The sequence below is a fragment of the Pelodiscus sinensis genome, chromosome 22 (assembly GCF_052426305.1).
Source record: "Pelodiscus sinensis isolate ZL-2025 chromosome 22, ASM5242630v1, whole genome shotgun sequence".
Taxonomy (NCBI): domain Eukaryota; kingdom Metazoa; phylum Chordata; order Testudines; family Trionychidae; genus Pelodiscus; species Pelodiscus sinensis.
Window position 1 is genome coordinate 21,879,003 of NC_143073.1, and position 25,432 is coordinate 21,904,434.

At 52.6% G+C, this 25,432-nt stretch overlaps 1 protein-coding gene across 5 annotated transcripts; it reads left to right on the forward strand.

Moving 5' to 3' along the window:
- Positions 1-218: 218 nt before the first annotated feature.
- Positions 219-25,020, forward strand: LSR (lipolysis stimulated lipoprotein receptor). 5 transcript variants are annotated; one of them, XM_075906945.2, is made up of 10 exons: positions 219-433; positions 4,163-4,504; positions 11,067-11,186; positions 15,387-15,443; positions 17,945-18,091; positions 18,338-18,523; positions 19,002-19,061; positions 19,925-20,053; positions 22,821-23,407; positions 24,359-25,020. In XM_075906945.2, the coding sequence occupies exons 1-10, from the start codon at positions 364-366 to the stop codon at positions 24,392-24,394; spliced, it is 1,734 nt and encodes a 577-aa protein (XP_075763060.2). In that variant the 5' UTR covers positions 219-363; the 3' UTR covers positions 24,395-25,020. The 5 variants fall into 5 exon arrangements, with proteins under 5 accessions (XP_075763060.2, XP_075763059.2, XP_075763062.2 ...); XM_075906944.2 differs by having other exon boundaries at positions 220-433; positions 19,922-20,053; XM_075906948.2 differs by lacking the exon at positions 219-433 and adding an exon at positions 1,164-1,187 and having other exon boundaries at positions 19,922-20,053.
- Positions 25,021-25,432: the final 412 nt, after the last annotated feature.

Sequence of the window (25,432 nt, forward strand, 5' to 3'; positions counted from 1 at the left end):
CTAGTGCTTACCTGGGCCGAACCATTTTCAAAATGAGGGGCAAGGAGACAGGTGGGGAGTTTATGTAAACCCCAGTTTTAAGCGGGGGGCGGTGGCGCCTCTATTCGAAGACGTGGTCGAACAGAAGTTGACATCCTACGCCTAAAGGCCTGCGGGGCGGGAGGGGTGTGTCGTTCTCTTCTCGTCCCCCCACCTCCCAAGCAGAGTTGGTACGTCCCGCCCCTTGGGCGAGGCGGCAGCACCTGAGCTAGGGGAAGAGACGGGCGCGCGCACTCGGGAGTCGGACGTGAGCGAATCAACAGGGGAGGGGGAGCCCGGCGCGAGCGAATCAGCCCGGCCCCGCGTCGGTTGGGAGAGGCGGGCATGGAGCCCCGGGGACCCCAGCCGGCTCTGCTGACCCTGCTGTGGCTCCTGGGCGGCCCGTGGCTCGCAGGTGAGCGCCCTGCCCAGGGAGCGGGTGGCGGCCGCGGCGCCATGTCCCCTCCCGCGCGCCCCTCCACCCGCCTCTGAGTGCGGAGCGGCGGGCTGCGGGGACTCCTGCCCCGAGCGGCAGGGGCGACACTCGACGTCTGATTGGAGGGGCAGCGTGTGAGGGGGGGGCTAGCCCCGCCTACCGGGTCTGGGGCCGGCTGTACCCCAAGGGGGCAGCATGGGCCCCTGGGCTGCCCTTGTGGGACGGGGGGGGGGGGGGGTTGTGTGGGGAGTCCCTTGAGTTACTGGGGGAGCTAGGGGCTGGGCAGGGCTGTGTCCCACTTAGCGGGGGTGGGGAGCACAGGAGCCAGCTGGGGGGCTCCCCTGTAGCAGGGCTGGGGGGGCAGGGGGCAGTCACACTGGAGGGGGCAGGGGGCAGTCACTGGGGGGGCAGGGGGCAGTCACACTGCAGGGGGCCTTTCATTTGCCCCCATTTCTGTTTAAGCAGCCGGAATGTGTCTGCTGGGGGCGTATTTAGCTTCCCCTCTAAGGTGAACAGGTGGCACGAGATGCTGCCAAAAATAGCTCTCCTCAGCCCTCCCTGTTCCCAGAACCCCGGGATTCATGCCCGCCGGCCTGCTTTTCCTGCCCCAAGTGAGGTAACGGTGGGATGTCCTGTGTCATCTAAATAGAGCTCTTTCTGGTGCTGGGCGCACCCTAATCCAGAGACACAGGCATGACCAACTCTTCCCCGGAAGGGTAGCCGCCCTGTCATGGTGAGCTCATGTCTGCCGAAACTCCCCGCTGGGTGCTCTGTCTCAGGGAGGGGCTTGCTGTTAACTATAGCCCTAGGGTTGATGTGAACACAGGGGCTGGGAAAGCACATGATGTCCTATCAAATGATAGACGAAGCTGAGATCTCTGGGCAGGATCCCTCCTTCCCTGGGGTAAGGACTCCGGTGCCCTGGCCCTGATCTCAGTGTGATTGGCAATCTGGTTTTCTTCCTGCCCTTTCGGTAGAATGCATGCCATACTGTGCATGGTGTTATGATCTGAAAAGTGTTGGGGCCAGTGGTGGTGTAGGCGGTTTTAAAATAGCTGATATAGGGTCACATTAAAAGAGACTGCGTTTCCTCACTCGGGGAGTGGCATCTGTTGAATCTAAGGAGTCTCAACTCTGTTTCCTGGATTCTAGCCCTGGCTTTGTGTGGGAAATGAAGTCTAGGGGATTAGAGCGGTAGTTGGAGGCTAGGACTCTTGGGTTCTGTTCCTAGTTATGCCACTCACCTCTAAGATACCGCAGCTGTTCTTAGACTGAAACTGTGTGTGTTAGCAACTGATGACGCAAAAGCACCATGTGATACTATTTTGAATGCCGTGAGACTAGTAAGGGGCTGGGTGTCTCTCAGAATGCCTCATAGTGATCCAAGTGAAGAGTTAAACCTGGGATAGCTGTGACAGGCTGAGTCACAGAGAACCCCTTGGGACTATCACTTGATGTGCTGACATATCCCCGAGCCTGTCTTCCTGGGCACCCCTTAACCCTGTCCTGCTGATCTCAGGGTCTGTTACCCTGCAGAGGGCTGTGACAGGGCTGGAGGAGGCCTGAGGTGTCATCTAGTGTATCCTCTAATTTTTTCCATCCATGTGCAGTATACATGTTATGTGCATCAAGGCATGTACGGATGTGCACCACCAGTAGAAACATATGCTTTCAACTGCTGCCAGCTATGGGTGCTCTGCAAATCAGCAGGATGGCATTTGAATCTCTCCTGCCCAAGTGCTCAGCTTACAGGGAACACTGGTGTGGTCCAAAAGCTTGGCATGCCAATTGAGACCTCTTACGCTGGACTTCTCAACGGCTGTTTAATTCTTCTCCCCCCTTTGAGATAATGTGGCTTAATTAGCTGTCAGACCTGGTCATAGCTCTGAGTCAACCACTATAGTCAGGGCTTGACAAACGGCGACGAAACGTACTCGCCAGCCCCACACTGCGCATGCGCAAGACCCGCATTGCGCATGTGTGCGCTGCCGGTGAACAGGGCGACTGGCTGAAATCAACTCGCTATAGTCGAGTAGATGCATTGATTTGTCAAGCCCTGACTCTAGTGATAGGACCATGGTAGTGCACATCTTTAAAAAAAAAAAGGTGGGGGGGGGCAGAGGGAAGAAGGACGATTCAGGGAACTACAGACCAGTCAGCCTTACCTCAGTCCCTGGAAGAATCATGGAGGGGATCCTCAAGGAATCCATTTTGAGGCACTTGGAAGAGGGGAAAGTGATCAGGAATACAGTAGTCAACATGGATTCATGAAGAGCAAGTCATGTCTGGCCAATCTGATTAGCTTCTATGATGAGGTAATTGGCTCTGTATAAAAAGCTTTGCTAAAGTCAAGGTATAGCACATCCACTGACTTTCCCATATCCACAGTCTCCCACAATATTCTTGCCAGCAAGTTAAGGGAGTATGGATTAGATAAATGGACTGTCAGATGAATAGAAAGCTGGCTAGACTGTTGGGCCCAACAGGTAGTGATCAACCGCTCGATCTCAAGTTGGCAGTCAGTTTCTAGCAGAGTGCCCCAAGGATCTGTTCTAGGATCGGTTTTGTTCAGCATTTTTATTAATAACCTGGATGAGGGGATGGATTGCACCCTCAGCAAGTTCTCAGATGACACTAAGCTAGGGAGAGAGGTAGATACGCTGGAGGGCAGGGATAGGGTCCAGAGTAACCTAGATGGATTGGACCAAAAGAAATCTAATGAAATTCAACAAGGACAAGGGCAGAGTCCTGCACTTGGGAGGAAGAATCCCGAGCACTAATACAGGCTGGGGACTGAATGGCTAAGTAGCAGTTCTGCAGAAAAGGACCTGGGTATTACAATGGATGAGAAGCTGGCGATGAGTCAACAGTGCATCTTTGTAGCCAAGAAAGCTAATGGCATGTTAGGGTGCATTAAGAGGAGCATTGCCAGCAGATCTAGAGAAGTGATTATTCCCCTTTATTCGGCTCTGGTGAGGCCACACCTGGAGTATTGTGTCTAGTTCTGGACTATTGAAAGGATGTGGACGCATTGGAGAGGGTCCAGGGGAGGGCGACCAAAATGATTAGGGGGCTGGAGCGCATGACCTATGAGGAGAGGCTGAGGACTTTGGGTTTATTTTGTCTGCAGAAGAGAAGAGTGAGGGGGGATTTGATAGCAGCCTTCAGTTTCCTGAAGGGAGGTTCCAAAGAGGATGGAGAGAGGCTGTCACAGTAGTGAGCAGAACAAGGAGCAATGGGCTCAAGTTACAGTGGGAGAGGTCTAAGTTGGACATGAGGAAAAACTATTTCACTAGGAGGATGGTGAAGCACTGGAATGGGTTACCTAAGGAGGTGGTGGAATCTCCATCCCTAGAGATTTTTAAGTCTCAGCTTGACAAAGCCCTGGCTGGGTTGATTTAGTTGAGATTGGTCCTGCCTCGGGCAGGGGGCTGGACTTGATGACCTCCTGAGGTTTCTTCCAGATCTGATTCTAGGACTATGGCCTAGTGGTTAGAACAGGGGGCAGGGGAATCAGGACTCATGGGTTCTTGTTGCCAGTTCTGGGAAGTCAATGTTGTCTTGTGGTTAGAGCAGGGACAGGTAGGACTCCTGGGTTCTACTCTGTCTCTGTCATTCGCTTGTCAGGGACAACCCCCTTCTCCATCTATGACCCTCCTTGGCCTCTCTGATCTGACATCCCGGCTGACTCCCCGTTCTCTGTTCCAGGCCCTGCTCATGGGATGCAAGTTACTGTGCTGAACCCCTTCAACGTGGTGATCCTCTTCCAGCCCGTTACCTTGCAGTGCAACTACCAGACCTCAGCCACCCAGCCACCCATTGTCACCTGGAAGTATAAGTCCTATTGCCGGAGCCGCCTGGCAGATGCCTTCAACCCCAGCAGTCAGGAGAACCAGATCAACAGCCAGTTGCAGCAGAACAACCCCGGTTACAACCCGTATGTGGAGTGCCAGGACACCACGCGCACAGTTCGGGTGGTGGCTACCAAGCAGGGCAATGCTGTGACACTGGGGGACTTCTATCAGGGACGTCGGATCACCATCACCAACAGTGAGTTCTAGCCAAGCAGGGAGGGTTTTTTTAACTGTTGACTTTTTAGGTAAGTTACGTTAGCATGCCAAGAGAATGTTATATGATCTGGAGGGCTTATTACAGTGGTCCCCAACCTTTTGTGGTTGCCGGGCGCCAGGGGGCGTGCCCGGGGCCGGCGCTCCCCCCCCCTCCCGCCGAGTGCCGTGGGGCCGGCGCTCCCCTCCCCTCCCGCCGAGTGCCGCACGCCTGGGGCCGGGGCCAGCGCTCCCCTCCCCTCCCGCCAAGTGCCGCGCACCCGGAGATGGGGCCAGCGCTCCCCTCCCCTCCCGCCGAGTGCCGCGCGCCCGGGGCCAGCGCTCCCCCCCCTCCCGCCGAGTGCCGCGCGCCCGGCGCTCCCCCCCCCCCCCCCCCCCGCAAGCGCCCGTGCGCCATGTACCCGGGGCCAGGCCAGCCCCGAGCACCTGGCAGGCGCATTGAAATGCCCCCCCCGGGCGCCATGGCACCCGCGGGCACAGTGTTGGGGACCACGGGCTTATTAGGTGTATTATGGTAATACACTAGGTGTGGGAGAAAGGACAGCTCTATGCAGGGTGGAGGGCCTGCCACTGGAGATGCACGTGGCCCCAGCCGCTGGCGCTTTGAGCGATGTTGGGGGGGGGGCAGGGAACAATTCTTTCTGAGGGTTCCATTGGGCTCCTGGCCGGGAGCCACCTAGGACCATGGTTCTCAACCTGTTTTATACCATGGACTGGCAAACTGTTGATGGACCAGTAACGCTTTGTTTGCATATTTATTATGTAAATGAATATGCAAATAAAATGTTATCAGTCCACGTAGCCCCAGCTCAGCCCCTTGCTCCCCAGTGCCTAACACCCTTTGGCCCCGTAGTCCATGCCAACACCTTTGCCCATGACCCCACCACGCACTCACCCCAACACTCCTTTGACCTCAGCCCACCCCCGCACTCCCTAGAGTGGCAGCCAGGGAGCATGGCAGTTACTGCCGCAGGGGCAGGGGGAGTGGCTGTTGGCGGCACGCCCCCCTTCCCTCCTTAAGTGCCTCTCCCTGGGTAGAGGTGGGGGAGGAGTGCGGAGTTCTGGCCGAGCCACCATCTTACTTCGGTGGGAGGGTACTGGGCAAAATCAGCCACCACAGCTGCCAGAGCTGAGCCACTGCAAGCAGCTGGCTTCAGCTCTTGCAGCCACTGCAGCCTGGCTGCCAGCGGTTCACAGATAGGCGGTGGAGATCTCCTGGCCTAGGGTAAGTGCCTCCTGGCCAGAGCCTGTACCTGGCACTCCACCCTTTCTCTCACCCCAACTCCTGCCTCAGGCCACAGCCCAAACCCTCTGCCCCTGGTCACAACTCCATCCCAGGCCGTGCGCCTCTTCCTGCATCCTGCCCCCTGGTCAGAATCCTTCCTACCACCCCCAATTCCCTGCCCTAGGCCACAACCCTCTCCACCCAAACTCTTTCCCAGGCCCTGTCCCCCTCCCCCAGCCCCAGTCCCTTACCCTGAGCCGCTGTCTGCACCTAACCTCCATCCCAGACTTCACACCTCCTCCATTAATACTGCAGAAGTGTGTGGCCCTTGACCACTTACCAGATTCTCAGAGTGGCTTGCAAGAAAAAGTTATTGCCCTCCCCTGTATTGGCTGTATTATGGTACAGCCTTCTATGAGAGGTGCTCATTCATTGTCACCCCCAGTATGTGTGGGGCAGAAGGAATACAATGTGCTTGCTTATTAGATGCACATTGGTAGGGCCTAAGGGTCCCTCACTGAGATGAGGAATAACTGGGGAAGAGAGAAGAGGATTTGTACTATGCACTTATTAGATGGACTGTGGTAGCAGTCAGAAATGGGGGCAGCTCCCACCACAGCTGAGTTTGGGGTTGTATTGTGCAGTGCTGTCCAGACAGGAAGTGAGGCAGTCCCTGTCCCACAAAATTCTGCTGGGCTGATCATTCCCCCTCTGTATTTTCATTTTACTGCTGGGAAAACAAAGGCACGCAGCGATGTTGCAAGATGCCCACGCTAACGGAGGATGACTGTGGCAGAACACTAACTGAACCCAGTTCTCCTGCGTCCTAGTTCAGCGTCTGAACTCCAAGCTCAGATCCTGCTCATGCTCATGGCATATTGGTTTCCAGGAGGAGAGAACAAATACAGCAGTGGCTTTTGAAACTGAAGTGGGAGGTCTGAAAAGAAAGGGCTGATGTTAAGAGAGTCCACCACAGAAATGCAGCCATCTCTGGGGTAGATCTCTGAAACTCTTAATAACCTTTTGGTATCGTTTGCCCAGGGGTGAAATGCAGCCACCTCTCGGGTTTGGAACATTAGTGTCATGGCCTCTGTTATATGTATTTGGGGCATTTGGCGCTCTCCCCTCTCCACGCCACAGCACAGCATGGTGCTGCCCTTGGGCATTGGGTTACAGTGGGGGTGCTGAGTCCCTGGGTCCTGTTCCGCTCTAACCATTCTGCACCTGGGTCTCAGAACAGCTCTGCCTGGCTAAGGTTAAGCTGAGTGCTCTGGTGTCAGATGCTCTGAGCTCTATCAGGAAGTGGTGGGGGGATGCTGACTGTGGTTAAGCCACAGACTAGGACTCTGGTCTGCTGGGTTCAATTCCCAGCTCAGGGTGCCAACTGCATGAGCTTTCTAGCTCTGGAGCACCTGGGGGGAATAATTGAGTGGGTGCTGTGCACCCACTGTTGGGCCTTTTCTTCTCCTCCCATACTTCTTGCCGTCTGTGGGCTCCTCCAGTCAGTGTAAACTGGGAGCAGAAGCCACTTCTTTTTCATGCAGCTGCCAGGCAGGCTGCAGAGCAATGACTAGGAGAAGCTGGCATTAGAATCAGCTCCCACCTGCACTATGCCTGAGGTCCCACCTGCCAGGGAGAATGGCATAATGTGGAGGGGGGAGGCATGGTGGGAGGATGAAGTGCCCCCACAGGTACCATGGGGTGGGGAGAGCATGGTGGTCTTGGAACTGGATGTGGTGGTGGTGGGGACTTAATTCACCCTTTAGAACATGCTCCTCCCGCTACATGGAGGCCCCAGCTGAATATGGGGCACCCTTGGAAGAGGGGGTAGAGCAAGGGCAGAAACAGTGTGGGGCAAAAGGTGGAGTGAGGCCAGGGCACAGGACAGAACATGAGGCTTTCAAGTGTCCTCTGGAAATCTGCATGTCAGTGCCTATGATTCCTAGCTCTGCCATGGACTGCCTGTGTGACCCTGGAAAAGTCATTTCCTCCAGCCTCAGTTTCCCCATTTGGAGATGATAAACCTGCCTTGTCTAGTTTGATTGGAAGCTTTTTAGGGTGAACACTATCTTGCTGTGCCTGGGCAGCACCTAGCAGAATGGGGCCCTGATTTCAGCTGGGGCAGGGACTGCATCTCAGCAGTGCCTGGCATGACAGAGCTCTGATCTCGATTGGCACTGATCCAGTACAAATGTTTTCAGGTTCTACTACTTTTACATTGTGAAACTAGAGCAAGTGAACTGCATTGCATTGTGGTGGGTCGAAAGTCCACAGCAAAACACTTTGCTCTGCAATCATGTGTCTAAAACCAACTGGAGCTGAGTTCCAGCTGTCTTCAGCCAAACTCTGTTCCATTATTATGCCTTTTCTATTTGTGTTGTCTTACCCGGAGGCATTTTTTGTGATAGCAGCAGCTCTGTCTTAACCTGGCCCAACTGGTGTGTGATTCATGCAGCAAAAATCTTTAGTTTTTAACACTCCAGTGTCTTGCACGTTATAAACTGTGGATCACTTTCCCCTTACTAAAATGCAGCCAGCTCAGGGTTGGAACCCTGTAGCTAACTACCACAATACCCAGTAGTTAAATCTTAGCCCTAATTACAGCTGATCACAATCCTAATGATTCCCTTACATAACTTACCATCCTTGCAGTTCTTTGCAAAGGTTTAATTACAGTTTGGGAAAGGGAGTGTGAGAGAGTCTAATAAAGCTGTCTGGAGATGCAGGTCAACAGAATAGAACTAGTTAGGTCAGGACTCCAGTGATGTCCTAGTTAGGCTGTTAGGTGTCACAGCTGGATTTTATGGTGAGCGTTTAATGTCACAAATCCCAAACCTCAGCATCACACTGTGAATTGGAGCGGTAGGGAAAACTGCTTGGTTATGAAGTGTAAAAAGTTTGCTGGCATTGGAGAGAGCAGTGTTTGAAGTCTGTGTCCAGTTCTGGGCTGCACTTTTTATAAAGGGTTTTGGGGAAGGTGTAGAGAAGAGGTGCAAACATAATCTAAGCGCTAGAGCAAAGGCCTAACAGTGAGGGTGTGAAAAAGTTTGAACTGCTCACCTTATCCAAAAGAAGGTCAGCAGGTGATTTAATCTTTTTTTCAGGGGGAGAAAATCCCAGGTACTAACGAGCTCTGCAGTGTAGTGGAGAAAGGTAGAAAAATAATTAATGTACAGCAGTTAAAGCCAGACACATTTCAGTTAGAAGGTGCAAATTTAACAGTAAGGGTGATTAGCTGTTGAACAAGGACCCGAGGGAAGTGGTGGATTGGATTGAATGACCCCAAAAGATGGACAGACTGGAGGCCTTTATGAAAGATGCTTTTGTCCAATGAAACCTGTGGGTAACAGGGTGAAAGTCCCTGGCCTGTGTTATTTAGAAGGCCAGACGAGAGACGCCATCCAGCATACACGATGACCTAATGGACGTGGAGCAAAATCCTAGACCAAGTTTGTCAAAACTGATTAAAAGTTCATACTCCACCCCTGCTCCTTCCCCTCCCTCCTGGAGCTTCCTGAATGCTGCAGATCAGTTGTTTGCAGTGCTCCCCTGCTCCCAAAGTACTGAGTGGTGGGGGTAGGTGTTGGTTAGTGGGACCACCAGCAGGTGAGAGGCCTGGGGGAAGGAGGGAGAGAGGCTGGCTGCCGGTGGGTGCTCAGCACCCACCAGTTTTTCCCATGGATCCTCCAGCTCCAGAGCACCCCACAGAGTAAAACTATGCCCAAGATCTTACATAGTCAGAGAGGTGAAGTGACAAGTCTGAGGTGACACAGCAGTTTAGTGGCAAGACCCCCCCAGGTGTCCTGAGCCCCAGTCTAGAGTGCTATCTACTACACCACACAGCCAGACTGTACTTTGGGCTGAAATAGTTATTTGAGAGTGACTCTCAAGAGACCTAACTTTTCTTTTTCCCAAAGCTGCCCAGGCCAGGGCTCTGGACACTTGAATTCCAGACTCAGTTGTGCCAGTGGGTTACTGAGTTACCTTCAACAAGTCATTGCCTGTCCGTTTCCCCACCTGTATACTGTGGATAATGATACCGATTTGCTTTGTGAAGAGCTCTGAGATCTACAGATGGTAGGAGCTAGGGATTTGTTTGACCGGGCAAGTGTCTTGTCCTCTCTCTGGGCTCAAAATTTCAAACCCCATTAGTTGTGTTATGGTAGCACCTAGGAGCCCTCAGTATGGACCAGACCCCGTTGTGCAGGGTGCTTCATGAACATAGAACAAACTCTAAACCCATTGAGATAAACATTGTCGATCTAGGAGTCTCACTAAATGTAATTCAGGGCTCAGCTACATGGTCAGGTTGCTTGGCATAGCCATAGTGGGGGGGAAGTATGTCAACTGACTTTGATAGCACAGAATAGATTTGCGACAACTGTGCCAGCAGACTCCTGCGTAGATGACATTATACTGCTAAAATTGATGCAGCTTATTTGCCTGGACTAAGAGATTCTGGCAAAAACACTGTCTGGCTGATATAACAACCTCTAGCTATTTTCATTAGTAGATCTCATAGTGGATCCTTTTTTCAGGGAGGGCAGTGCCATTCCCATTTCTCATATGGGGAAATTGAGGCACGGGGAGGCAGTGCCTTGCCCACACTAGGAGAGCCTATGCCAGTGTGCTGTACCAATCTCCACCCAGCAGGGTACAGCTAGACGTATAATTGCTCCAGCATATCTCAGCTTTTCAATTTCCTTTTTAAGGGATCATCAGAGAGGGGCACAATATGTGTGCAAGAATTGTAAACTTCTTTCCTGCTGCTCTGGCCTGTTCCCGCCAGCAGGGCGTGGTGGCCTGTGTGTGTATTTGAGGGCTTAGTGTTGATTTCAGTTTTAAAGCCCTCAATTGGTGGAAGTGCCATTGTTTGAGATCAGCAGGTGGTGACTGGCCACTGAGCCCTGTGGGGAGGATTCCGTTTGACATTTCTCCACAACTCCTTCCCACAAGCCCTGGGTAATTCACCCTCCTGCCCCCACACAGAGACAGCACAATCTGCCTTCTTACGCAACCCAGTCCACAGTCTCCTTCTCCTTCGCTGTATTTTTAGTGCTGTTTATCTGAACACCCTCCAGTTGGCTGGTATCTCAATGTGAGGCCCTGACACCCTTTTCTAATCTACTCTCCTTCCATCACTGGGGACAGAACCCAGGAATCGGCTCTGACCCCGGACACCATTGTCTTTTCCTAGACTGAGCTGAAAAGGGATCCGTGGTGCCTTGCTTGGAGATCCTTTGTGCGTGTTAGCTGTGACTCCAGTTCTCCCACCCTGGCTCCGGTGTCTCCAGCTTTGTCTTCATCTGTTTCCCCACAGATGCTGACCTGAGCATTGACCAGACAACCTGGGGCGACAGCGGGGTGTACTACTGTACGGTCACCTCTTCCCAGGATCTGCAGGGCAACAATGAGGCCTACGCTGAGCTCATTGTGCTGGGTAAGTGGCCAGGACTGAGATATGGGCAGACGGGGAGGGGGATGCTCTAATGTGCCCGGGGGAGGGGGGGGGCGGGGTGCTGTCCGAGATGGAATGTAGGCCAGGTGGGGCCTGTGGGTGTGATCCTGAATGGGGAAGAGGTTGGATACCAAGCTAGATGGGTTCACCACTCTGCTCAGGGCAGCAGGGATCTGAGATTAGTACAAGGGGCTGAGCCAGGACAGAGGCAGATACTGGGCTAAATAGGCAGCTGCTTTCCTCTCTACGTGTAGCTGGTGAAGTGGAGCGTGCCATTCTCTGCCCAGCGCCCAAGTTCCCCGAAGGTGGCTTTTGGAGCTGGGTAGCAGCAGCGCCAGTCAGAGACAGCAGCAGCATTGTGCGCTAGGAAGAGGTTAACCAGAAAGGGGAAATGCTGACCAGTGCTGGCCTACTCATGCACAGCTCCTGCCTCCCTTTCTCCTCCCCTGGGCTTTTCCTACTCTGCCCCATGGCCTCTTCCTCCCGAACCCTTTCCTCCACAGACAGGAATTTCATTCTCCCAGTGTGGCAAATGCCACTGAGGACAAAGGGACCCAGGGAGTAGAAGCTAAGGGGATCTTCCCACAAAGTCCTTTTGTATTAACTTCTGTGTCTCTGGTGTTTGCAATTAACTCCTTCCCATCAGTGATGTAAAACACTTCATAAAAGGCAATCCCCACAGTGCTCGTGTTACAGTAGTGCCAACCAGCGCTGCCCGGGCACATAGCTAGAGACAGTCCCTGCCCCCTGCTGAAATCAGAGCCCTGTGGTGCCATGTACTGCCCTCCCAGTGAGAGGCAGACCCTTCCCCAAAGAGTTTGCCATGAGACAGAGGATAGGAAGAGGTGCTGCTGAGTGTCCCTCTAAGATTTTCCTCCCATGAGCAGAGTGAGTTTTGTCTTGTGCACCAGTATGGAGTTCATGTGCAGTTGCTGTTTATAAACTTCTCCCTTTTCCCCTCTGCTGCCATGTCTCCTACTCTCCCCTCGCCTCATCTGCTCCCCTTGGGCTGCTCCCCCATTCTCCTCTGCTGTCCTGGCTCCTGCCCTTCTCATTTCCCTCAGCTCTTTGGGGACCTGTCCCCTCCCTGTCCTCTCTGACCCCTGTGCCCGCCCCTCTCTTCCCTCTATGCCCACCCCTCCTCTAGCCCCACTCTGATCATCTGTAGCTACCTTTCCCCATCCCCTCTCCTAACACTTCCCTCTGCCCACCTGCCTTGCCCCTCTCCTCTGCCCGCTGGTGCCCATCCCTCCTCTCCACTCCCCTCCCTGTGTCTGCCCTTCTGCTTCACCCCCACAATCTCCCTGGCACCTACATCTACCCTTAGCCTTGCAGCTTCCTGGTGCCTCCCCCTGCCTTCCTTGCCCTCTTTTTCTCTGGTGCCCACCCCCTCATACTCCTGACCCAGTTTTCCTCATGTCCCTCTGTCCCCTCACACATGACTTGCTCCATCCCCTGCCTTGCTCATGCCCATCCCTCCTTTCAACACCTCGTCTCCCAGCACCCACTTCTCCCCTCTCCTCTTCCTCCCTCTCCTCTTTCTTCCCTCTCCTCTCCTAGCATCACCCTGTCCCCTTCCTTCTCCCACCCCCACTGACTTTTTCCTCATTGTCTACTATTGACCCCCTGGCATTGTCTCCTCCACCCTGCCCCTTGGTGCCTTCCTCTTTCTTCTCCTGCCCTGCCCCTCCTCTCCCCTCAGCACAATCCCCTTCTTCTGCTCATCTCACCTCACCTTTAGTTTTCCCCCTGCCCCTTCCCTCACCACCTGCCTTTGATGTGGAAAGCAGTTTGCGGGGGCCACAGTGCTATTTTTAGTACTGTGGTCTGACCCCAGAAGCCACCGCAGCCCCGGCCCCAGCTGCTCCTGGGGCAGGACCATGTGCTGAGACTGGAGCAGAGGCCGCCTGCAGTGCTATTTTTAGTACCGCAGTCCTGGTCCCCACTGGACCTTGGTATTAAAAATAGCACTGCAGGTCACCCCAGCTCTAGTTGGAATAAAACAGCAGCCACATGGGGCCAGTTCCATCTGGGACAGCCTCACCAAAACAGGTTCATTTGGCGCACTCCAGCTCCAGGCGGAGCAAAAGGGCAGCTGCCTGCTGCCAGGAACCCACCAGGGCACCAGCTGTTGCTGCTGCTGCCCCCACTTCTCTTCCATTACAGCAGGAAGGTGACCAGTGAGTGCTGCTGCGCAGCTCTTAAAATGGCATGGGTGGAGCTAAATTTTTTGTGCACAGGTGCACAGCTTAAAGGGAACACTGTTGCTAATGTATGCAGAGCAAGTGACTAGGCCTTTGGCAGAGGTGGGCATGGTACCCAGGTGTCCTGACTTCCTGTCGCAGCACAAGCCATCATTCATTACTATGTAGCAACACTCCCAACTGGCATAAGATAAGTCTTTCTGTCCCCCAACCCCAAATCTTCCGAAGCTTCTTTTCTCTCTGCTGCCTGTTTCTCAAATCTACTGGCTCCCTCCTGGCTTGGCTGCCAGCAGGGGGCATGAGAGTCAGAATCCAGCTTCACCGCTGGCACTAGAAAGGGGTTTCTGCTTTGCTTTTTGCTGCTGATCGTGCTCTGATCCCCAGATATCCTACCGGTTTTGAGGTTCAGAGCAGCCCTCGAGGTGCTGGAATTCCATGACCTAATAGTAATTAGTAATTAGCCAGGTAATGACTCTGATCCTGCTGTGCTGCTCCACAGTTATGTCCCTGAGACTAGTGCATCTGAGCAGTGCCCCAGCCCCCTGCCGCAAGGGGACAGCAGAGGAGACTGGCGCACAGCTGTGCTGCATAGCTCACCACAGATGAGCCAGACAGGGCTGGGAGTCAGGATTCCTGGGTTCTGTCTTACAGGGCAAATCCATCTTTTCCCCTCCACCCCCACTCCATAGAATGGAGATGCAGCAATGCAAAAGAGCTCAATGGTGGGCAAAATATTGCCATGTCTGGAGATGCTTTTCCAGCAGCCTCAGTCTTGGGGGGCCTCCCTCAGGAGAGCTATGCCTGGGGCCCCTGATCTGAAAGGAGCGGTCTTCTATAATTTCCCATCACCCCACTCAGGGGGTCTCCCTTCAGTGGCCTGACTGCCCCCACTGCCCTTATGCTAGAGCCGACCTGCCTCTGGCACTGTCAAGCTCACTGGTTGGAGCATTGTGTGGATGAGGGGTGCAGGTTGGGTGGCTGCTCTGGTGCAGGTACTGTCACGCTACTGGAAGGCAGCTACTACCCAGCACCCCGCCTAAAGCCACTATGGCATGGGAGGGAGGGACTGGACTGCACTGCACTGCACTGCTTGGAAAGGATGGGGGTGCTGGCTAGATGGGGAGACCGAGACTCTAGAAGCCATAGGGAGAGGGGAGCAGAAGAGCAAGATTAGTTGTGGCAAAGGGCTTGGCATTGTTGGGAGCTTGGAGGCTGAGGTCAGAGATTCGGCTGGAGGGTTCTAGAGAACAGGGCCATGCAGATTTATAGCCAAATCACCTGCCTTTGGTTCTTTTCTGGAGTATGGAGCTTCTGGCTCCACTTCACCCTTATCGGAGATGTAAGATTTGCTCATATGAAAAGTGTGTCCACTTAAACCTGACTGCTGCTCCAGATCTCGCCACAGCAGGAGTCAGACACTGCAGCCGTGAAGTTTGGAAGCCTGGGCTGAAGATTTGTTGCTAGATAAGTGGAAAAAGAGACGTCTGGTCTCTTCTCTATTGATGGCACCGAATGCCAGTGTGGCAGGGCTCAGTCAGTAGAGCCCTGAGTGAATATAAAATTTGTATCCTCATCCCCATCTGCAAAAATGAACCACAGATATCTGCAAATTAGCAGGGTTCTGGATACAAAATTTGTATCTGCATCCACAAAAACGAGCTGTGGATATCTGCACCCATATCCGTGGATGCAGATATCTGCAGATACAAAGCGGACAGCCGCAGATTTGCAGGGCTTTATCAATCAGTGGCAAAATACCTTGCTGGCAGGGTTACCCAGCGTAGCCACAATTCAATTTTTTTGTCCTGTGCTAGTGAGGTGTTTAAATTGCCAAACGCTTAGTGCCAGTTTGAATGCCCAGTTAGGCCAGCATGCTGTTTATAGTCCCTACCCATATAGTACAGTTGGCTTTAAATTGCTTGCCTTTATGGCATTCGCCTATATCTCTAGTAACTCTGTCTCTCTCTCTGTCCCATAGGCAAGTCATCTGTGGTCTCGGAGCTTTTGCCAGGCTTTCAGATAGGGCACATGGAAGGTACATGCCTTACTAGATTGGGGAGAGGGGGTAATTATGCTACCATTTAGCTTTTATGCAGAGCACATTACTCATGGATCATGATTGAGACAGGGTAGGAGGCTGTGAGGCGGTGGGAGGAGAGAAATAGCTTAAGGTGCTTTAATTTGCTCTTTGGGAGAGTCTTTGTTCTGGGTCTGTACAGCACCTGGTGCAGTGGGGTCCTGGCCTGAGTGTGGGGCTCTTAACTGCTACCATAATGAACATAATAGCAATAAAACGTACAGTGCTTAGCATGGCGTGCCGGGCCATGACTGCAGTTCCCAGGCACTATCGTTATACCAAATTATTGTGATGTAAGTAGTAATGATCGATTTCTGAGAGCACTGGTAGAAATGCATTTCCTGCAGAACGGAAATGACGGTGTCCCACATTTGGCTCCGGTATGCTGAAAAATACTATATCCAAGCGCTTTGTTGCAGCATCCATATTTCATTTGGTAAGAGAGCCATAGGCTTATTCAACATGCTGTAAGTCTGAACAGCAGGACTTTATGGAAAATCTGTATGTTCCTGCAAAGCACTCTGATGTCAGCCATGTGGCATTTGCTGATGGAAAACTGTTCTGTTTGAATATTTTCAACCTGACTTTATTCCTTAGGGCAAGGATCAAAGGGGCCATACTCAAGATGACAGCCCTTCAGAGCTGCTGTATCTCCTGGTGCATTTGTTTTGAGTGTTTAGCTTGCATCTCCTTGTGGTAGAGCTTAGGTCAGAGTTAATCATGTCCCCTGACTCCCAGTCCACACCCTGCTCCCCTTCCAGAGCTCGGGATAGTACCTAGGAGTCCAGCCTCCTAGTCCCCACCCCCATGCCCTAACCCACTTGACCTTGCCCCTTCTCCTTTGAGTCTACAGGGTATTGGCCTGATGGAGGGCGTCAGATCCTGGTGGTGATCTCCTTATCTGGTTTCCATCATTGTCCTAACTAAGCATCTCATGATCTTCAGTGTATTGATCCTCATGCTATTTTAGGCATTCCTTCCCCCTCCCCATGCCAGGGACTCTGCCCCTTCCCACCCTCCCCCATGATCACTGCACCCCCCCCCCTTCCTATGCCAGTGACTAGCAACCATTCTATCTGAGGGGCTAGTCATACAGGGCATCAATATGTTAAATTAAATCAGGACTCTGAGCCTGGGGGGGGGTGCATGGTTTATGTCTGTGAATGGCACCAACAACTGGTCCCTTGATTTATAGACAATTGCAGAGCTGCTTTAGGCTCTTTTTGCTAATGAGATTTTTGGAGTCTTTTTGGACTTAAAATTTCCCCTCAAAATCCATAGGGTTCTGCCCATGGATGCCTAGAATATCCCCTGGAATTCTGAAGCAGATTACAGGCAGCGTTCACACTTTGCTGTGTACGACTCATACCATCAAGATGATTGGCCCTGCCAAGTTTGGCCAATTATCCAGTTCCTCTTTGGATCTTACTAAATTCTTGGCCCCAACAGCACTTTGTGACAGAGTTCTGCAGGCTAATCACATGCTGGATGACTCTGTTCTGTATGTGCTGTCTCTTCCAACTTCATTGTGTTTGTGTTGGGAGATAGAGCAGCTATAAAGAACCACAAGGACAATTGGAGCTCTGGTAACAGGAGACCTGAACTGTGGAGTTTCTCTTAGAGAAGGTTCGGAGGTGACTTGATGCTAGACTATCCCACCTCCCTGCAGAGGAGATTTTGGGGAGCTGAGAGCTCTTTAACTTCTCAGCTCTCACTCGGCTTTGTGTGATATCTGGGGGGTGAAGTGAGACAAATCCAGACTGGAAATGAGCAGATTTTCCCCAATGGGTGCAGTTAACCCTGGGAATGACTGCCCCAGAGATGTGGCAGATTTTTCAGCCTTTGGAGTCTTTCCTCAGAGATTAGCATCTCCCTAAGCTCCCCTCTAGCTCAACTACCAGATCAGGGCTTGAAATCTTCAAAAAGGGCAGAGTTAAGGGTACTCTTGCTCAACCTCCAAATGTGAACTGCAGGCAGAAATTCTCAGGCTGGGCTATGCAGCAGGGCAAAATGGTCCTGGCCCTTTAAATCTAGGAATGATTCCATAGTGACTTTTGTGTATCCACCTCCAGCTGACTAATAAGGCCCTCAGAGGACTCTATCAGCAGCTCTTTAGAAATGAGGTCAACATCATTATTCCCCCTTTTTAGAGATGGAGAATCTGAGGTACAGAGCTTCTGAAATGTGGAAGTCACCCAGCAGACAACTGGCAGAGCCAGGAATGGAACTGGGTACTTTCAGCTAGGCCATGCTGCTTTCTAGCTGATCTGGTTTGTTTTCCAAGGGGCCTCCTGTAAATCAATCTTTCCCCCACCTTTCAGGCATCTTGAATTCAAATCCCTAGGTCAAACCTTGGCCTTGGTGTGTGTGTTTCCCTGGGGGCAGGGAGGCCTTGATGCCTGCACTGGTGAGTTCTTTAGCAACTGGGTCCTTAATGAGAAACCTCTTCCTCTTTGCAGACTGGCTCTTTGTTGTCCTGGTAGTGCTGGGATTCCTCCTCCTCCTCCTCCTCTTCGGCATCTGCTGGTGCCAGTGCTGCCCCCATACCTGCTGCTGCTACGTCCGGTGCCCCTGCTGTCCTGAGAAGTGCTGCTGCCCAGAAGCTCGTGAGTTCTCTCCCTTATTTCCTGCTGATTGGGAAACTTACAAAGGGCGGTGGGAGGGGAAGGGGGCTGGTTCTTGCCCTAGCTCTAGGAGGTAATGGGGTCTAGTGTTTAGTGCAAGGGCAGGAGCCAGAACTCCTGGGTTCTCTCCCTGGCACTGGGAGGGAAGCCTGGGGAAGCCCTGCCGTGGGGGCTATTTCTGCTGATCTGTGTTCTGATCCTCAAATGTCCCCTGCTTTCTCTTTTCAGTCTATGCTGCTGGAAAAGCTGCCACCGCTGGCATCCCCAGTATTTATGCTCCGAGCATCGGCGCCCCCAGTATCTACTCCCACCCGAACCCTGTGAAGCTAGGTCCCCCTGCCACCATGATTCCCATGGGACCCATGTCACCCATGTACAACGGCTATGGGGCAGACTACGACCGAGCCAGCTCGGGTAACTTTGTATTCTGTCTCAATTAAGTCCTGCCACAAGAGTGAGTAACTGCCCTAGAGCCAGTGACCATAACTGGGGATCTGTCAATTGGCTACAGCTCTACCGGAGTCAGTGGGCCAGGACCCTGGTGATGTCAATCACACAGCTCCCCTGGAGTCAGTGCTGGTCTGCATCATCCCTGTCAACCCAGAGGGCAGGGTGAAGGCTGGGTAGCAACATGCTCAGCCCTAGTTACGCTCGGTTACGGTGCTCACTTATTGTTTGAGGGAGGGGGCAGGTTTGTGTCTCGCTGTGTCTGGGCAGCACCTGGCACAGTGGGTTCTATGGGATTATGATGGATTTCCTGGTCACATGGCAGAACTATGGGCCCAGATCGCTGGGGTGCTGGGACTTGCAGGGCTGAGGTGCACAGACAGGAAATAGTGGCACTGAGCGGCAAGGCTGAAGTTATGCTTAATCTCTCCTGATTTCCTTGTAGTTGGTGGGAACAGCTCCCAGGTGCCCCTGCTTCGGGATACGGATAGTGGCGGGAACTCAGGTAAGGCGACGCCAGGCTGCGAAGCAGACTTGGCAGATGACAATACAGCAATGGGAGTTGGTAGTGTGATACTGCTGCCCTCTGCTGGATGGAGTCAGTACCCCTTTAGCTCAGGCAGCTGCAGCGTGTTAGCTGCATGGATAGTACTAGGATGGGAGACCTATTGTGCAGGGAGCTGTCCGAAGGGCCCCCTTGCCTTTTGGGGTCAGGATCGGCACTGGGAGTGCTCGGGGGCATTCTCCCCTTGCAGTCAGTGCTGGCCCCAGTGTGATGCCAGGGGGCGCTGCATTGAGAGGTGTTGATCAGTCAGTATGAGAGGTTGCTTAGTGCAGTGGTCCCCAACGCGGTGCCTGTGGGCGCCATGGTGCCCGCCGAGGGATTTCTGTGCGCCCGCTGAAACATGGGCTGGCCCCACCCCTGGTGCGCGGCACACGCATGGTGCTGGCTCCAGGCGCGGGACGCATGGGCGGCCCCTCCCCCGGGCGCACGGCACATGCGCAGTGCCGACCCCGGGCGCATGGCTCGTGGGTGGCCCCGCCCCCGTGTGCCCAGCACATGAGTGGCTCTGCCCCCGGGTGCCTGGCAGCCACACAACGTTGGGGACCACTGGCTTAGTGTGTTCATTCTTAAAGTGCCCCATTCATCCAATGGTCAAATCCCACATCTGGCAATTCCATTTTACTTCCCTGCATTTGGATCTGAGTCCTTTGCAGCTGTTCAACAGCTGCACGTCACACGACACACCAGCTGCCCTGCCCTGGAGGTGGGTGAGTCTCACTGGTTGTAGCTGCCCCTTCCAAACACGATCCACATTAAAGGGGTCTCCCTACTCACTCGCCTTTCTGGCTCCCTCTCCCCAGCAGTGCGCAGTGGATATCGGATCCAGGCTAACCAGCAGGATGACTCCATGCGGGTCCTTTACTACATGGAGAAGGAGCTGGCCAATTTTGACCCCACGCGGCCGGGTCAGGCCAATGGCAAGCTGGAGAAGTGTGAGTAGTCGCCTAGCTGTAGATTCTTGTTCTCCTTCCACCCAGTGCCAAGAACTCCCTGCAGCACAACACCCCCAGGTACCATGCTGGGGCACTGGGACCAACCCTGTCAGGGGAGAACCTTGCCATCCTGCTCCTGCAGCATAGTGCCCCAACCATCATACTGGAGCACTGGGGCCAGCCCTGATTGTGAGGGGGAGAAACCCCACCCCCACCCCATCCTTGCAGAACAGTGCCTCGTAAGAGCATAAGAATGGCCGTATTGGGTCAGACCAAAGATCCACCTAGCCCAGAATCCTGTTTTCTGATAGTGGGCAATACCAGGTGCCCTAGAAGGAGTGAACAGAACAGGGAATCAAGTGATTCCACCGGTTGCCTATTCCTAGCTTCTGACAGAGGCTGGAGACACCATCCCTGCCCATCTTGGTGGTTAACCATTGAAGGCCCTTCATGACTATCTAGATCTTTTTTGAACTCTGTTAAAATCCTGGCCTTCACAATATCTTCTGGCAAGGAGTTCCACAGGTTGACTGTGCATTGTGTGAAGTACTTCCTTTTGTTTTAAAAGTGCTGCCCATTAATTTCATTTGGTGATCCCTAGTTTGTATGTTATCGGAACAAGTAAATAACTTTTTCTTATCCATTTTCTTCACACCAGCCATGATTTTATAGATCTCTATCATATCCCCCCTTAGTCTCCTCTTTTCTAAATTGAAAAGTCCCAATCTTTTTAAACTCGTCATATGGCAGCCGTTTCAAACCCCTAACCATTTTTGTTGCCTCTTTCTGAACTTTCCAATGCCAAGGTATCTTTTTTGAGATGAAGTGACCACATCTGTATGCAGTATTCAAGATGTGGGCGTACCCTGGATTTATACGGAAGCAATAAAATATGCTGTCTATTCTCTATCCATTTTTAAAAGATTCCTAACATGCTTTTCTGACTGCCGCTGCACATTGAGTGGATGTTTTCAGAGAACTATCCACAGTGACTCCAAGATCTGAGTGATAATGGCTAAATTAGTCCTCATCGTTTTGTACATATAGTTGGGATTGTTTTCCAATGTGCATTCCTCTGCATTTATCAACATGAAAATTAATTTGCCATTTTGTTGCCCAGTCACCTAGTTTTGTGAGATCCTTCAGAAGCTCTTCACTATTTGCTTTGTTCTTAAGTAGTTTAGTATCAGCTGCAAATTTTGCCTCCTCACTGTTAACTCCTTTTTCCAGATCGTTTATAAATACGTTGAGTAGGATTGGTCCCAGTACAGACCCCTGAGGGACACCACTAGTTACCCCTCTCCATTCTGAAAACTGGCCATTTATTCCCACCCTCTGTTTCCTGTCTTTTAACCAGTTATCAATCCCTGTGAGGACCATCCCTCTTATCCCATGACAACTTTACTTTACTTAAGAGCCTTTGGTGAGGGACTTTTGTCAAAGGCTTTCTGGAAATCTAAGTGCACTACATCCACTGGATCCCCATTGTCCACATGCTTGTGGACACTCTCAAAGAACTTTAAGACATGGTTTTCCTTTCCAGAAACCCCAACAAATTATGTTCATCAATGTGTCTGACACTCCTGTTCTTAACTATAGTTTCGACTAATTTGCCCCCTAGCATTGGGCCTGGACACTGGGGTCAGCCCTGGTTACCCACGAAGAAACCCCTCCCCTTCCCCCCCATTCCCTGCAGCACAGAGCCTCCTACTGCTTCACTGGGGCATTGGGCCTGGAATGCGGGAAAGCACAGAGGCTCATTTAATAGAACACTAGAACTGGAAGGGACCTCGAGGTCATCGAGTCCAGTCCCCTGCCCTTATGGCAGGACCCAGTACTGTCTAGAATGGGTCATCCCTGATGTCTGACTTAAACTGCTCTTAAATATCTCCAGAGATGGAGATTCCAAAACCTCCCTAGGCAACTTATTCCTTTACCTCCCTTGCTTCAGTTTAAGCCCATTGCTTCTTGTCCTGTCTTCAGAGGCCAAGGAGAACAAGTTTTTTCCCCTCCTCTTTGTGACACCCTTTGAGATACCTGAAAACCGCTAGCATGTCCCCTCTCAAACTAAACAAGCCCAATTCTTTCAGTCTTCCTCCGTAGGTCATGTTCTCTAGACCTTTCATCATTCTTGTTGCTCTTCTCTGGACCCTCTCTAATTTCTCTACATCTTTCTTGAAATGTGATGCCCAGAACTGCACACAACACTCCAATTGAGGCCTAATCAGCACAGAGTAGAGAGGAAGAATGACTTCATGTCTTGCGCACAACACTCCTGTTAATGCAGCCCAGAATCATGTTTGCTTTTTTTGCAACAGTGTCACACTGACTCGTATTTAGCTTGTGGTTCACTATGACCCCTAGATCCCTTTCTGCAGGACTCCTTCCTAGACCGTCGCTTCTCATTCTGTAGGTGTGACGTGGATTGTCCCTTCTTAAGTGGAGTACTTTGCATTTGTCCTTATTGAATCTCATCCTATTTACCTCAGACCATTTCTCCTGTTTCTCCAGATCATTTTGAATTATGACCCTCTCCTCCCAGCTTGGTGGTATCTGCAGACTTAATAAGCGTCCTCTCTATGCCAATATCTAAATTGTTGTTGAAGATCTTGAACTGAACCAGTCCCAAAACAGACCCCTGCCAGGCCCCACTTGTTTTGTCCTTCCAGCAGGATTATGAACCGCTAATAACTTCTGTCTGAGAAGGGTTAACTCTTAACTGTTTAACCATTTAACTCTGTTTCCCCTCTTCCCCCCCGCCCCCCAGCCTCGGTGATGAGTGAGATCAGTTCCCTCCATGAAGACGACCGGCGCCAGGATCTGCGCCAGGGGCTGGGGCGGCTGCGGACCCGGCCCATGTCACCCATCAGCGACGTGGGGGAGAGGGAGAGCGGGCGAAGTAGCGAGGCCCGACGCCTCCTCCCTCCTGTCCGGCGTGGAGAGCGTTATGAGGAGGAGCACTACGCACGGCGGCCCCGCTCCCACTCTGTGGATGACCTAGACCGCGACTGGTCCCCGCAGCTTGAGGGGCGGAGCAGAGGACAGGGCAGGCGGCATCGGGACAGCTCCCCTGACTGGCGGGAGGAGGCACACTATGGCCAGCGGCGCAGCCGCAGCAGGGACGACCTGCGGGAGCTGGATAGGGGCCATTACGATGGGCGGATCCTGCAAGAGGCGCTGCGCAGGAAGGGGCGAGCTGGCAGCCGTGAGGACCTGGATGGGGACAGTGGGTCCAGCGGGCGATCAGGAAACAGGAGGCATCGGAATGAAGATGGCTTCCCCCCACCACCTCCCCCTTACACGGAGACAGAGTCCGTCTCCTCCCGGGGCAAGAACGACCGCAAGCTCCGACGGGTGAGTGGGCTTTGGGCCCCTGCTCCTCTAGGATATATCAGCTGCTATCCTACCCCCTGGCAGGGGCACTGACTGGCTTGGGGTGGGGGGTTGTGGCAGTGACTGGGACAGTGGGCCTTTGTCCTTTTGGGGGGGACGGTCTAAGTTACAAATTCATGTCAGGAATGGCTGCAGCACAGCCGTTGCTCGCACTAGATCCAGCAGCTCATTGTTCCTCTCGAGGGCCTTTGAGAGGATCCTAGAGCTGGAAGAGACTTCAGGAGGCCTTCAAGTCCAGCCCCCTGTCTAAGGCAGGACCAATCCCAACTAGGATGTGTGGGACAGGAAGCCTTTAACTGCCTGAGGTAACTCTCCCCTCAGGGCACAGGAGGGGGCAGGGGGATGTACATAGTTATGCAGGCCTAAGGGCATTAGACTTCACTCCTTCCTCAGCAGGTCCTTGATTGGCTGGTGAATAGGTGTGGCTGCCTCTTAGGATTTCCTCAAGTCTCCTGTTTGGTGTGGGATTTACAGAAGAGAAAGCTTTCTTCCACTTGTGGCTGGGGAGACATTTCCTCTCATGTCCCTCAAATGCTGAGGCTTGGGCCAGTTCTGTTGCCAACACACCCCTGAGAGACTCTGGAAGGAGATGGCTAAATAAGTACTTGGCATGATTTTGTTTTTTAAAGCCAATCTTCTTTTTTCCCAAGTCCCTGGCTTGTGCACCCGTTGGAGGAGATGAGCTTCCAAGATATTTCTTCGCCCTCTCTTGTCTCGCTAATACCCTGGGCCCCACATAGCTACAATGCTAGTGCCTTAGATTTCTCTCCCAGTGAAGAGCTCTTAGACACCCCCACCCCAGGACATCAGCTCAGCAGGTGGCGTGCTGAGTCTCACTCCAAGGCATTTCACGTCTCTGTGGGCCAGAGATGTGACCCTTTGCTGATCTTGCCACATCTGTTTCCCTTCCAGAACCAGGACCTCAGCAGAGAGAGCTTGGTGGTTTAAATGATCACTGTACAGAAGCACCACCCACACAGGAGATGGAAGCCATGGATCTCAGATGCTGACATCTCTGTCCTTAGAGGGCATGCAGGACACTGGCTGGCTGCACTGAGGCTCAGCAAAACAGTTGGGGTCTTGTCTGCTTGATGCTTTTATGATGAATAAGATCAACGTGTTGCCTGAGTTCTCAAGTCAGGCAAGGGACGGGCTCCTGATTGGCACGGAAAAGCAGGGCCTGACTGGGGGAATCTGGAGTCCTCCGGGCCGAGGGGGAGTCTCCATTTTAGCCTTAATTTTTGAGTTGAAATATGCGGGCCAGATCTTCAACTGGTATAAAGTGATCTGTTGCGCCATCTGAGGGTCACCAGCTGAGCAGCTGGCCTATTATTTGGGCTCTTAATTTCCAGCTTGTCCATAGAAATGCGAACGTTGTTTACCTGATATCTTTGAATATTTTGAAATGTTTAAGGCTAACTTTTTTCAAAGCTGTCTTAAAATGTGTTTTTTAGCAGAGTTGTGAATCCCAGGTGCTGTACATACTTTTGCAAAAAGCTGGGCCGGTTTTTTATCGGTATGTTTTTGAGATTTTTTCTGATTCTTGTAGAAAATAAAAAAAAATCACCCTAAAACTGTTTGTGTTGGGGGGGGGGGGGGGGAGGGATAAAGGGAATGGGACAGGGGGCCAGAGATGACTTTCTCCTCTAGGGGGTACTGGCTCCAATCTGGTCCCAGGGCTGGGGGACTGGCTGGCTTGGGGGGGGAGGGAGGAGATGGAAAGAGGGACAGGGGCTTTTCCCTTCTAGAGGAGCCAGTGCCATCCAGGCTGAGAAGCTACAGACCCCAACATTGTGATGGCAGCCAGCACAAGCCAGTGGGTGGGGCCAGAATCGCACCCGGTATTGGCCCCCCAGCCCAGGGACAGAGTTGAATTGGCTTCCCCACCTCAGGTCGCTCAAGGCAAAGGCTATTGGGGGGGATAAATAGGGCATGTGCAATCCACCCTCCGCTGGATCAAATCAGAACTGCCTCCTGAGCGGGGGA